Source organism: Herpailurus yagouaroundi, unplaced genomic scaffold (assembly GCF_014898765.1).
Source record: "Herpailurus yagouaroundi ecotype Mexico unplaced genomic scaffold, PumYag 188, whole genome shotgun sequence".
NCBI classification, from domain to species: domain Eukaryota; kingdom Metazoa; phylum Chordata; class Mammalia; order Carnivora; family Felidae; genus Herpailurus; species Herpailurus yagouaroundi.
Window position 1 is genome coordinate 22,582,435 of NW_024412419.1, and position 14,345 is coordinate 22,596,779.

The window sequence follows — 14,345 nt, forward strand, 5'->3', positions numbered from 1 at the left end:
TCTAGGAATGCTTTGGACTCCCTTTATCTCTTAGATTTCCTTTTTATATTTTTATTTTTTTATTTAAAAAAAAATTTTTTTTTCAACGTTTATTTATTTTTGGGACAGAGAGAGACAGAGCATGAACGGGGGAGGGGCAGAGAGAGAGGGAGACACAGAATCGGAAACAGGCTCCAGGCTCTGAGCCATCAGCCCAGAGCCCGACGCGGGGCTCGAACTCACGGACCGCGAGATCGTGACCTGGCTGAAGTCGGACGCCTAACCGACTGCGCCACCCAGGCGCCCCATAGATTTCCTTTTTTAAAAAAATTATTTGTTTTTATTTGTTTTAATAAGAAAAGCTAGAGTGTATTTCCACAGAGCTATGACTGGGGCTTCTGGGGCTTGGTACCACACAGCTAACCAGCTTGGAAGTTCCACTGATAATCCCTGACATTCACGTAAGGACCCCTGCCCTACCCAGATCCATATACTTTCTCACTCAAGCTATTGTTTCCTACAGATTTTCAGTAAGAAATCTGAGTTGAAATCTGCATTCTTTTCTAGAGATTAGTTAGTTTTCTCCTTTCTATATCAAATTTCTGACTGAATGTGAGAAGGATCAGCTTTTATTTTGAGCTCTGCTGGTTCATAATCTTACCCCATGTAAAGCAGTTATCTAGGAGAATGATAGTGTGCCCACCATGGCCTCAAGCATGACAAAGCCAATGCTATTCCAAAATAACAGGTGTGTCCCCCCCCCCCCCCCCCCGCCCCCCGCCCCCACCATGGCTCAGTCTGTGGAGGATGTGCAGGAGTAGCTTTCTGAAAATGGAATTAGATGTAGACAGTTGTTGAGCCTTCGTGGCTTGTGGCATTAAAGTCAATAAACTATTTTCTGGCGTCTTTTGTTAAAACTTTCGTTCAAAGCAATAATAGGTGAGATCTTGGCTATTTGTAGGTTGAAACTATATGTAGTGATTTTGGGTTACAAGAAAAATCCTTCACCTGATCCTAGCTAAGTCAGATGTAAAGGGTCTGTGACATGTATGAATCGCCTTTTTTTTTTTTTAAACCCAAAGCAACATAAAATCTGGCTTAACAGATGACTTATCTATTCAGCACATGAGCTGAACATGGCCCACAGGTGGTGTTTACATTTTTAAGTTTTTTTTTTTTGTGAGAGAGGGTGCAAGTGAGCAAGGGGCAGAGAGAGAGAGAGAGAGAGAGAGAGAGAGAAAGAGAGAGAGAAAGAGAGAATCCCAAGAGAGGCAGAGGGAGAGAGAGAAGCAGCACTCACTGGAAGCGGGCTCATGCTAACCGCAAGCAGGGCTTGAGTTCACCTGATGTGGGACTCAAACTCACAAATTGTGAGATCATGACCTGAACTGAAGTCAGATGCTTAATGACTGAGCTACCCAGGTGCCCCCATGTTTATGTTTTTTTAAAAGTATGTTTTGTTTTGTTTTTAAGTTTATTTGTTTATTTTGAGAGAGAACAAGTGGGGTAGGGGCAAAGAGAGAGGGGAGAGCGAGAATCCCAAGCAGGCTCCGCACCATCAGTACGGAGCCTGATGCGGGGGCTCGAACTCACAAACCGTGAGACCATGACCTAAGCTGAAATCGACTCAGACGCTTAACCGACTGAGCCACCCAGGCATTCCCCCATGTTTACATTTAAAAAAAAATCAGTTGCTGACCCTTAAACATTGAAAAGATTTCAATAAACATCCAGACTTCTGGCTTCTCTTGCAAAACAGAAGCTTTGACAACTCTAACACTGAATGTCAGCTGTCCTTCTTAGGAACTGCTCGAGGTCCAATTTCTTGTGCCCTCTTCCCTCATTTAACATTCTCTGCTCTGGAGCTTAAGTTCTGGAGAGACAAATGAACAAACAGGTGGGTAATAACTGATATGCACAACAATGAAGCAGGTGGAGAGAAAGAGGGAGTTGTTGGTGTTGGGTAAAGGGTGTCTAAGGGAGGCCTTTGATAGTAACATTTGCACACGTGAGGGAGTAAGGCACATCAACTTGTGGGGAAAGAGTGTTCTAGGCAGAGGGCACAGTAAGTGCGGAGGCCCTGAAGTGGTTTGAGTTGGGTAAGGAGGCCAGTGTGAAATGAACGTAGAGGGGAGAATGGGCGGAAATGGCATGGGAAGGGAGAGGGGTGTAGGATATAGATCATATAGGACCTTGTATACTGACTCTATGCTGACCGTTCGTGGAGCCTGGAGCCTGCTTCAGATTCTGTCTCTCCCAAAAATAAACATTAGAAAAATAATTTAAAAATAATGAAAGCTTGAGTATGACTTCATAAATGAACATATTTGCAAAGAACAGAGAAGAGGATATTTTATAGTAAGCTGCTAGCTAAGAGTGGCCACCCCCTCCCCCAAGTACATTTTATTTCCAAGTACATTTATTTTAGGGTTAGTAGCAATCAAAACAGATCAAGTGGCAAGTCTTTTTTGTATGGATAAGATGACTGTGTTCCTGCAGCCTGGACGCTGACTGCTGCGATGAAATTGGCTCTCTTGAGCATTTCTTCCAAGGACAGATTGGGGTAGTAAGCCAGGTAGAAGGCCAGAGCCCCCACAAAACTGTCACCAGCACCCTGTAATTAAAAGCATAGTTGTGGAGATAAGCATGTAGTCACCTGTTGCCCAAACTGTATTTTAACAATATTTAAGTACACTTTTTGATGGAGAAGATTTTTAGGTAAAAGGATAGTACAGAGGTTTCCATACGCCCCATATCCAGTTCTGTTGTTTGGTAACATCTAGTATTATGGTACATCTGTCATAATGAATGAAATGGTATTGATATTAGCTGAACTCCATACTTGATTTGGATTTCACTAGTTATGCTTAATGTCCTTTTTCTGTCCCAGGATCTCCTCCAGGGTACCCTATTACATTTAATTGTCATTTCCTTAGACTCTTGTAGGCTGTGACAGTTTCTTGGACAGTGTTTATTTCTGTTTTGAGTCTCTACTTTCTAGAATTGTTTCTAGTTTGTTTCTGTTTCGAGTTTCGAGTTTTGAGGACTGGTCAGATGTTTTGTAGAATATACCTCAGCTGGGACTGGTCTGTTTTTCTTACAGTTAGACTGTGGTTATGGTTTTTGGGAGGAAGACCACAAAGGTGAAGTATCATTCTCTCATCACATTGTATCAAGGGTATATACTGTCAATGTGACTTGCCTCTGATCATGTTAATCTCAATTACTTGGCTAAGCCAGTCTTTGCCAGGTTTCTCCACTGTAAAGTTACTTTCCTTCCTCTTTTCATACTGCACCCTTTGGAAGCAAGTCACTAAGTATAGTCCACATGTAAGGGGTAGGGTAGAGTGTTATTTGGAATGCTTCTCTGTGGGAATTTTGTCTTCTCCCCCCAATTCATTACATAATTATATCTGTATAAAAGACCCATGAACTCATGGGTCTTTTGAAAATTTTTAAAAATTTATTCTTTGGGCTATAATCTAGTACTGCATTACTTCTTTGCTCAAATTGTAAGGGACTCTTTCAGTTGGCTCCTGTGTCCCTTTAACATACCCCATTGTTTTGCCTTTTGGGTGCTTTACTTTCTGATAGTATAAGATGCTCCAGGCGCATCTTGTATATTCCCTGCTTTAGTTCTAGAATTAGCCATTTCTCCATTAAATGGACGCAGAAAAGTGGTGAGAGTTATGCAGATATTATTTTCAAACTAAATATAGGGACAAAACATTTTCTTTCCATTTTCTCTGAAGCTCCAAAGATCTGATTTGGTAAAGTACATTTACGGACCCACAGAAATAGAAAACACCAAAGAAAGTCTTGACTTCCACCTTCAGGCAGGGTAATACCTAGTCATGTGTTCATCTAACAAATGTATTTAAGATAACTTAAATATGATTATACAGTCTCGCTTGGAAAACCATTCTGAAATAGCTTTCAGGGTCATTTCCCAGTTTTTTCCCAGTTTGTTGTTCCTTAACACCCAAGAGTTTTCACGACAGATCTTGAGGCTATACTTCAGCCTTTGTAAAGAGCCTTGGCATGCAAGATTGTTCCAGATGCATATGCCCAGAACAGTGATGGACCCTAGTAAAGGGGTAAAATCCACTGTGGATTAAATGCTAAGTAGTGTGGCAGAATCCATAAATGCTATTGGATGCTAAGAAAGAGTTTGAAGAAAGCCTCCCTGAAGAAGGGAGTTCTTATAGATGACACAGATTTATAGAGAAAGAAGGCCTCAAGGAACAAAGACACAGAGGAGGAAGGAACAGAGTGAGCTCATGAGACAGTGAATGGCTTTAAGGAGAATGACATTTCCCCTTGTTTACATAGATAAAGCAGGCAGTATTCAACTTGCCAAGCAGTCATAGTAATGCAGGTGTGAATTCGACACTTCCCTTCCTCCCATAAATGTTTTCTGAGTGCCCAAAATGTGTCAGGGGCCATGCTAGATGCTTTGCAATTGTTTATGTCAGTCCTTCCTGACGGAAACAATGGAGAGAGATATGCTTTTTGCCTTCCCTTAGTTTATAGCATAGCAATGCAATGGTGTTGATATTTGGTTTTCTTATTTACAAATAATGGAGGCAGTCTTTCCTTTATGTAACTTTTATATTATTGCTTAAGCTTATTGTTACAAGCTTATAATATTTTTCCAAAAAAATTTAAGGGAATAAAAATATTTCATGGATAGTTAAGTCATGTTTCTATACCTCCCTCACCTTTAACTTATGTAGCCTGACCAAAACAAAGGCACAGGGCTGAGGGAAAACATTCTAGCAACGCTGACAGAAATCAGTTATATGTATTCCTGTTGGCTGGTGGGGTATTTAGCTGCAGACCAGATAACTTTAAGAAAGTATAAAAAGCATTGTTCTTATATCTGAAAAGACTATTGAAATAATTTAAATTGCTTCCCAGTATAAAAAAGCCAGGGAAACACAGTGTCTAGTAGAACTGTGTGTGTTGGAAGCATTATTTAGGTAACAGTGATTTTCAGAACTTGATTTCCTTTCATTCTTAGAGCTACACTGTGTTGGTAGAGACTGCAAAGGTAAGCTGTTCCTGTATTAAAAATAGTTTCCCCACAAAGAAAACTTTCAGCTAGATAGCTTCATTGGGAATTCTAGCAAATGTTTAAGTAAGAAATAACACTAATTCTGTCCAAATTCTTTCAGAAAATAGAAGAGTCAAGGAAACACTTTCCAAGTCATTTTGTAGGGCCAGCATTAGTGTGATACCAAAACCTGACAATGACAATTCAAGAAAAAAAAAACAAACAAAACAGATCAATACTCTGCAAAACCTTAAAAAATTTTAGTAAACTGTGTGTGTGTGTGTATCTCATGAACAATAGGGTTTATCCCAGGAATGCAAGATTAGTTTGACATTAAAACTACTTACATTTAAAACTAATTAACATTTAAATAATCAGTGTAGTTCACTTTTTTAAAAAAAAACTTATAATTTTAGTAGCAGCAGAAGCATTTGACAAAATTCTACATCAATTTATAACAGAAATTCAGCAAATTTGGAATAGAAGGTATAACTTGATCTTCTTGGTAAAGGGCATTTATGAAAACTCTATAGTCAACATCATACTTAATGAGAAAGACTGAAGCTTTCCCCTTGATATTGGAAACAAATCAAGGATGTCTATATTCATTACTTCTATTCAGCATCATACTGGATTGCCAGCCAGTGCAGTAAGACAAGAAAAAGAAAAGAAAAGGCATGCAGATATGAAAAAAGTAAAACTCTTAGCAGATGCCATAATCACCTATGTAGAAAATCCTAAGAAATCCAGCAAAAAAGTAGATTTAGCAAGGTAACAGGACACAGGATCAATTAAAAAAAATCAACCGTGGGGCGCCCACGTGGCTCAGTGGTTAAGCGTCCAACTTCGGCTCAGGTCGTGATCTCAGGGTTCATGGGTTCAAGTTCTGTGTCAGGCTTTGCGCTGACAGTTCAGAGCCTGGAACCTCCTTCAAATTCTGTTTCCCTCTCTTTCTCTGCCCCTCCCCCGCTTGTGCTTTCTGTCTCTCTCAAAAATAAATAAACGTTGGGGCGCCTGGGTGGCGCAGTCGGTTAAGCGTCCGACTTCAGCCAGGTCACGATCTCGCGGTCCGTGAGTTCGAGCCCCGCATCGGGCTCTGGGCTGATGGCTCGGAGCCTGGAGCCTGTTTCCGATTCTGTGTCTCCCTCTCTCTCTGCCCCTCCCCCGTTCATGCTCTGTCTCTCTCTGTCCCAAAAATAAATAAACGTTGAAAAAAAAATTAAAAAAAAATAAATAAACGTTAAAAAATCAATTGTATTTCTTTCTTTTTTAAAAATTTACATCCAAGTTAGTTAGCATATAGTGCTCTAATGATTTCAGGAGTAGATTCCAGTGATTCATCCCATCACTGGATGGGATATATAACACCCAGTTCTCATCCCAACAAGTGTCCTCCTTAATGCCCCTTCCCCATTTAGCGCATCTTCCCACCCACAGCCCCTCCGGCAACCCTCAGTTTGTTCTCTGTGTTTAAGAGTCTCTTCTGTTTTGTCCCCCTCCCTGTTTTTATATTTGTTTTGCTTCCCTTCCCTTATGTTCATCTGTTTTATATCTTAAATTCCTCATATGAGTGAACTCATATGATATTTGTCTTTCTCTAATTTCACTTAGCATCATACCTTCTAGTTCTAGCCATGTACTTGCAAATGGCAAGATTTCATTCTTCTTGATTGCCGAGTAATACTCCATTATACACACACACACACACACACACACACACACACACACACACACACACACATCTTCTTTATGCATTCAACCATGGATGGACATTGGGTTCTTTCCATAATTTGGCTACTGTTGATAGTGCTGCTGTAAACATTGGGGTGCATGTGCCCCTTCGAAACAGCACACCAGAATCCCTTGGATAAATACCTAGTAGTGCAATTGCACTAGGGTAGTAGGGTAGTTGTAGGGTAGTTCTATTTTTTATTTTTTGAGGAACCTGCATATTGTTTTCCAGAGTGGCCGCACCAGTTTGCATTCCCGTCAGCAGTGCAAAAGAGATCTTCTTTTTCCTATCCTTGCCAACATCTGTTGTTGCCTGAGTTGTTTATTTTAGCTATTCTGACAGGTGTGAGGTGGTATCTCGTGGTTTTGATTTGTAGTTCCCTGATGATGAGTGATGTTGAGCATTTTTTCATGTGTCTGTTAGCCATCTGGATGTCTTCTTTGGAGAAGTGTCTATTCCTGTCTTTTGCCCATTTTTTCACTGGATTATTTATTTTTTGGGTGTTGAGTTTGGTAAGTTCTTTATAGATTTTGGATACTAACCCTATATCTGATATGTCTTTTGCAAGTATCTTCTCCCATTCTGTCGGTTGCCTTTTAGTATTGCTGATTTTTTCCTTTGCTGTGCAGAAGCTTTTTATCTTGATGAGGTCCCAATAGTTCATTTTTGCTTTTGTTTCCCTTGACTTTGGGGACATGTTGAGTAAGAAGTTGCTGCGGTCAAGGTCAAAGAGATTTTTGCCTGCTTTCTCCTTGAGGATTTTGATGGCTTCCTGTCTTACATTTAGGTCTTTCATCCATTTTGAGTTTATGTTTGTGTATGGTGTAAGGAAGTGGTCCAGGTTCATTCTTCTGCATGTCGCTGTCCAGTTTTCCCAGCACTATTTGCTGAAGAGACTGTCTTTATTCCATTGGATGTTCTTCCCTGCTTTGTCAAAGATTAGTTGGCCATACGTTTGTGGGTCCATTTCCGGGTTCTCTATTCTGTTCCATTGATCTGAGTGTCTGTTTTTGTGCCAAATTATATTTCTATAGAGTAGCAATGAAGAATAAGGAATTTGAATTATCCAGACATACTACTACAATGGCATCAAAAATATGAAGTAATTAGGGTTAAATGAATCTGTGCAAAATGAATGAATATGTGCAAGATTTATACACTCTTCCTGTGGAAAGCAAAAGAGATTAAAGAAAACAAATGGTGAGATCAACCATGTTCGTAAATTGGAAAACTCATCATTGTTAACATGGTAGTCCTTCCTAAAATGATACATAGATTCAGTGTAATTCCAATAAAAATCCCACTTGGCAATTTTTAGAAATTGGTAAACTGATTCTAAAATTTATATGGAAATACAAAGGACTTACAATAGATAAAACAATTTTGAAGAAGAACAAAGTTGGAGGATGTAAACTATCTGATTTCAAGACTTACCATAAGATATAGTATCAGACATATCAGAATAAGATATCAGACAGGGAGATATTGATGCAAAGATTGATGCAAAGATAGACATGTAGATGACTTGAACAGAAAAGAGAATCTGTAAACAAACCAGCAACTTATTTTTAACAAGGTAATTCAATGGAGGAGAGGACAGTCTTTTCAACAAATGGTGCTGGAAGAAATGGATATCCATATGGAAAAACATGAAACTTCACACAATACACAAAAATTAACTCCAAATGGGCCACAGACCCAAATATAAGAATTAAGCAACAAAACATCTAGAAGTAAATAGAGGAGAAAAATCTTTGTAACCCCGTGTTAGGTAGATTTCTTAGGATACCAAAAGCATAAGACATTTAACAAATTGATAAATTGGACTTTATTAAAATTTAAAACATTTGTCCTTTAAAAGAATACCAAAAGACAAACCCACAGACTGGGAGAAAATATTTTTAAAACATATATGTGATAAAGCATTCTAATATTTCAATAGTACAACCCGAAAAGACAAAAACCCCAATAAAAATGGGCAAAATATTTGAATAGAGACTTTATCAAAGAAGATTCACAGATGGCAAATAAGCATATAAGAAGATGCTCAACATCATTAGACCTAGGGAAATGCAGATTAAAAACACAATGAGGGCGTGCGTGGGTGGCCTCAGTCGGTTAAGTGTCTGACTTTGGCTCAGGTCATGATCTCATGGTTCAAGGGTTCGGTCCCTGCTTCAGGCTCTGTGCTGTCAGCTGTCACAGAGCCTGTTTTGGATTCTCTGTCTGTCTCTCTCTGCCCCTTCCCTCCACCTCCCTCTTTATCAAAAATAATCACTAAAAAACAAAATAAAACACAATGAGATAATACTAAATACCCATTAGAAAGACTACATTAAAAAGACTGAAAATACTGGCTTTAGTTCCAGTACTCTTATTTGTTGTGGGAATTCTTATTTGTTGTGGGAATGAAAAATGATACACTTTGAAAAATAGTTTGGCCATTATTCAACATATACTTATCCTATAACCTAGCAGTTCTATTCTTAGCTATTGAAGATAAATGAAAGCATATATGCACATAAAGATTTATATGTGACTGTTTATAGCAGCATTATTTATAACTGCTCCACTTGGCAATTTTCCATTTGGAAACAATCCAGATGTCCTTGAACTAATGAATGGGTAAAAAAATTGCGGTATGTCCATGTAGCGGAACACTACTTAGCAACAGAAAGGAGCAAATTGCTAACACAACATGGGAAGAATCTCAAATACATTATCCTAAGTGAAAGAAGCCAACCACAAAAGACTACATACCATATTGTATGATTTCATTTATATGAAATTCTAGAAAAGGCAAAAGTATACCAACAAAAAGTGGCCAGGGGCTGGAGAATATCACCTCCACAGGGGCTGCACGGGGAACTTTCTGGAGTGTTAGAAGGTTCTATAGTTATGATTGGTGGTTAAATGAGTCTACATTGTCAAAACTCATTGAATCATACACTTAAAATGGGTGAAATCTTATGTATGAAAATGATATTTCAATCAAGTTGATTTTTTAAAAGGCAGGGTTGGGGGAGTGGGGGCACTGAGTCATGCAAGAGTATAATGCAAAGTTTGAAAACTTTGGCAATATTTAAGTGCTCTGGGCTTACTACGGATTTACACTCAAGTGCATGGTTGGGATCATTATTGAGACTTACTGTGGGTCAGGATTAATTAAGTGTTATAATTGGCATACTGGAACCTATGCGGCCTTATACTGTGAGCCCTAATTCTACCTCTGTTCTTTCACTATAAATGTTTCTCTTCTAGTGGTATGGCTTTGAAGTCACATAGATTTGTATATGAATCTTGACTTTACCACTTACTAGCTCTGTGACCTTGGGAAAATGAATGTAAATTCTCTGTGACTTAGTTTTCTCATAAATAATGAAATGATTAACATCTCGTAGGGATTTTTTGAATCTGTCATTCCTTGCCTCTCAGTTTTCTTACCCAATATCAATTTACAGACCTCTCAACACATGTTGCTGCTTTACCTTTCCACCCTAGTCCCCTGACCTCTATGCTCTTCTGCATGCCCATTGTATTTCCCTGCCCTCCCCGCACCCCACTTTGTTCTGCCACATCCCCGTTCCTCTGTGTCTACTTTGAAAGCACAATTGTGCCAGTCTTCTCTATCTTCTCATGGCTTTCTGCAAAACCCCTTTCCTTCCTTTCTTTAGAAGGGCCTGCTCCCTTATGTTTTCTCAGGGTAGCCCATTTTGCCACAGCTACTCAAAAACACCTTGATAACCTATGTGTTCAACCCAAAATCCCCATAAAAATTCAGTTTTCTATTTCCTGTTTGTCTCTGTAAATAGTGAGGTATAGATTAAATGTTCAAGTCCACATCAAAAAAGAAATCTGCTTGCAATTAGGTTGACCCATCCACAAATGCAGAAGTGTATAATTTATAGAAGGGATGGATAATGGATGTTAATGATCACTTGAAAATTTATTAAAGAATCCACGAGTCTATACTGGTTTTATTTTATTTAAAAAATTTTTTTAATATTTATTTTTTGAGGAGAGAGAGGGGGTGGGAGGGTCAGAGAGAGAGGGAGACACAGAATCTGAGGCAGGCTCCAGGCTCTGAGCTGTCAGCACAGAGCCCGACTCAGGGATCGAACTCACGAACTGCAAGATCATGACCTGAGCTGAAGTCAGACGTTTAACTGCCTGAGCCACCCAAGTGCCCCTATACTGATTTTAAACAGATAAATGAAAAAAATAAATAATGAAGAAGGGAGAACTTCCTTAAAATAGAATGCCAATTAGTAAATATAGAAGTTTGAAAAATCACCACTTTGCAACTCTCATAGTAATAACTGATTCAGGCAAAAATCATCAATGGATGCATTAAAACTGCTGGAGTAAGGTTTGATGAGGACACAATATTTACAAGTTTGAAAGTATCTCCATACAGATTACCTATTAATAACAAATAGCTCTTTAGTGGAGAAACCTGGTGGACGCCACCTTGATGAAGACAGCAACAAACCAATATGACAAACTGCCATCACATACTCCTGAGCGTGGGGCCTCAACAAGGACGTAATGTCACTTGTGCAGTGTTTCTGCCTACAAGATTTACTAACTCGGATCATGGGGAAGTGCTGGATAAACCTATATTGAGAAAAATTCCACAAAACAACGAGCCTGTGCTTTTCAAAACTGATCAACATCATGAAAGACAAGGTTGAGGACCTGTTTCATATTAAAGGAGCCTAAAACAGCATGGCAATTAAATTCCTTAAATAATCTTGGATTGTCTCCTGGACTGAAAAAAATTATAAAAAACACTACTGAGACATTATTGGATTGTGCATATAGGATTATTTCAGTGTTAAGTGTCTTGACTTTGATAATTATATTGTAGTTTTATTATGTCATTGTTCCAAGGAGATATATCCTGAATTAGTAAGAGGTAAAGAGTCAGGATGTCTGCAACTTATTCTCAAATGGTTCATCCAAAAATAAAAAAGCATATTTATGTACTTTGAGAGGCAGCAATAAAACAAATATGACAAGGGGTGCCTGGGTGGCTCAGTCAGTTGAGCATCCGACTCTTGATTTCGACTCAGGTCATGATCTCATGGTCATGAGCTCGAGCTCTATGTCGGGTTCTGTGCTGGGTGTGAAGCCTGCTTAAGATCTCTCTCTCCCTCTCTCTCTGCCCGTCCCCCTCTCACAAGCTCAGTCTCTCAAAAAACAATGACAAAAACAAATGTGACAAAATGCTAATAACTGGTGAAACTCTGTAGAGTATATAGGAGTGCTATAACTTTTCTGTAAGTAAGCAAACATTTCATTCAAATGTTTTTTTAAAAATTTTTTTTTTAACGTTTATTTTTGAGACAGAGAGAGACAGAGCATGAACGGGGGAGGGTCAGAGAGAGAGGGAGACACAGAATCTGAAACAGGCTCCAGGCTCTGAGCAGTCAGCACAGAGCCCGACGTGGGGCTCGAACTCACATACCGCGAGATCGTGACCTGAGCCGAAGTCGGACACCCAACCGACTGAGCCACCTGGGCGCCCCAAAATGTTTTTAATAAAAGAAATTTTACTAAAGAAGTTTTAAAAATCCACATCAGCCACTCTTTATGAATTTACAAATGAGCCAATTTCAGCCTGTGAATAGTTTCCCTTTTTCTTAATTAAATGGACATCTACTCCAAGCCAGGGTGAACTGAATTGAGAGGTGCTCCTTCCTGTATTGAGAATACTCATCTCATCAAGGCAGTTTCCCTTGCAACTAAGGCCTAGGCAGTGACATCCACCTGAATGTCTAGGGGACTGATAGGAACTTTCTGGCTGTGACAATGGCCGCAGAAAAACTGAGTTCCAAGATGTGAGTGGCAGCACTGTGGTGACAGCATCCAGGGCCTTATCCCAGTACCACAACTGGTCTGTTGTTTTCAACCAAGAACCTTGATTGAGGTGATACCCATATGTTAAAGTCTGATGAGAGGTCAGAAATCTTGTCTAGTTCTTTCCTTGACTCCTCAGAGTTCTATAATCCTTAAAAGCATTATATGCTCAATTAATGACTGCTGATGGGCCAGATCTCAGCTACCTTCTCACCAGAAGGGACATGGCAGGTGGGGGGGGGGTGTTTCATGTTCTTCTTTACAAAGAGGGCAGCAGCTGGCTCTCTGAGTCCCCAGACACAAAGAAGGAGGGAAATTCTTGGAGGACAGGGGCCATGAACTCAAAAGACATGAAGACCAGCAAATACTACCTTGAAAATCACATTATATCCAATGATGGAAAAGCTCTTAGAAATGTAAGCATGAAAGGGGCACAAAAGTGAGTACTACTTAACCTTCACAGAGGAGAAGGGTAGGGAAGGGAGTGATCTTTTATCGTTTGCTCTGCCTCAGGACGCAGCAAAGCTGGGTGCTTCCATACACACACGACTGGCCTCATCTCATCTTTACAACAACAGCCTCCTGCCCCCTGTCACACTTGAGGGGACAGAATCTTAGAGACATTAGATAATTTGTCCAGGGTCACACAGCTAGTACGTGGCAGAGTGGCAGCTTACATCCGGCCCCAGTGGACTCCGTGCTCTGTTCCCGTTACACCACAGAGTAACCGTTTGTGGAGGCAGGGAGAGAAGGAAGGAAATCACCAAGTTCAAAAGAGTCTCTCTCCCTACTATCTCCTGTTCCTTTGTCCTTCTCTTAGGACACAGTACTGGTGGCTGTTTTGTGTATAGGCCCACAGTCTGGGGCAGTCTGAAAACTCTTTGAGGACAGAGACCACATCGCTGTCCCCTCCGTCTCCCCCACTGCCTCACCCTGTGCTTTGAGTTGACCTGGCCTGTTGGACCTAGTTCCATTGTGTTCTTTTCCTGTGATCTCTTCCAAGGTGGCCAGATGACTCACTGAACTACATGTGACTTTCTTTCGTGTCAGTGAAAATGGAGGTTAGGTTGCCACAGCCCAGAGTTATTTGAGATTCATTCTCATTGTTGAATCTATTTATATCACAAGGCTTTCAAGTGCCAATAAATTCCTCGGCTGTTGATTCACATCTTCAGTATAACTATTTTTATACACTGGTATGATTTTTTTTTAATGGAAAGTACTTTAAAAGTGGAAGCTGCATTGTATCACTTTGATTTTCCTGTAAGTAAAGTACTTTCCAATCAATCATTCTTGGAATAATGGAACAGTTCTCATTGATACAACATGACGGTTTTAACCTTTTACTGAAAATTATTTTTGTGCTAGAAGGGGTCATGGCATAATTCGTCTTTCTTCAACAAAAATACCCAGGTGGCTACCGTTCGTTGCCTTCTCGCAGCGATTTCCTCTTGAAGAGCTGCTCTTACAGGATGGATGTGGCATTCCGAGGTTCCTGCTCTCCTGAGGGCCTTTGCACTCCTGGGTCTGGAGAAGTCCTGGTCTGTGGTACCCATGGAGGCAGTGCAGTGAAAAGAGAGCCAGACATGGCTTGTGGCGCACCCGACCTTCCAGTGGGGTGGGCGGGTGCAGGGGCCCAGGCAATCTGCGGGGCTGGTGGGGTAGGTAGCAGGACACTCCTGAGCAGCTAGTAAGAGGTCCCCAAGTGAGAGGTGG

General features: G+C 40.2%; 1 protein-coding gene across 3 annotated transcripts in view; it reads right to left on the reverse strand.

The window, feature by feature from the left end:
• The window catches only part of RBKS (ribokinase), a 101,951-nt gene that overhangs the window by 6,457 nt on the left and 81,149 nt on the right, over positions 1 to 14,345 (reverse strand). The window contains exon 8 of one of the 3 annotated variants that reach the window (XM_040496375.1): positions 2,306 to 2,593. The exons of the other annotated variants lie outside the window; for them this stretch is intronic. Coding sequence (XP_040352309.1) covers positions 2,420 to 2,593 — 174 coding nt within the window. The 3' untranslated portion in view covers positions 2,306 to 2,419. Of the gene's footprint in view, positions 1 to 2,305; positions 2,594 to 14,345 lie in introns of those variants that run through there. 3 annotated transcript variants of the gene reach the window in all.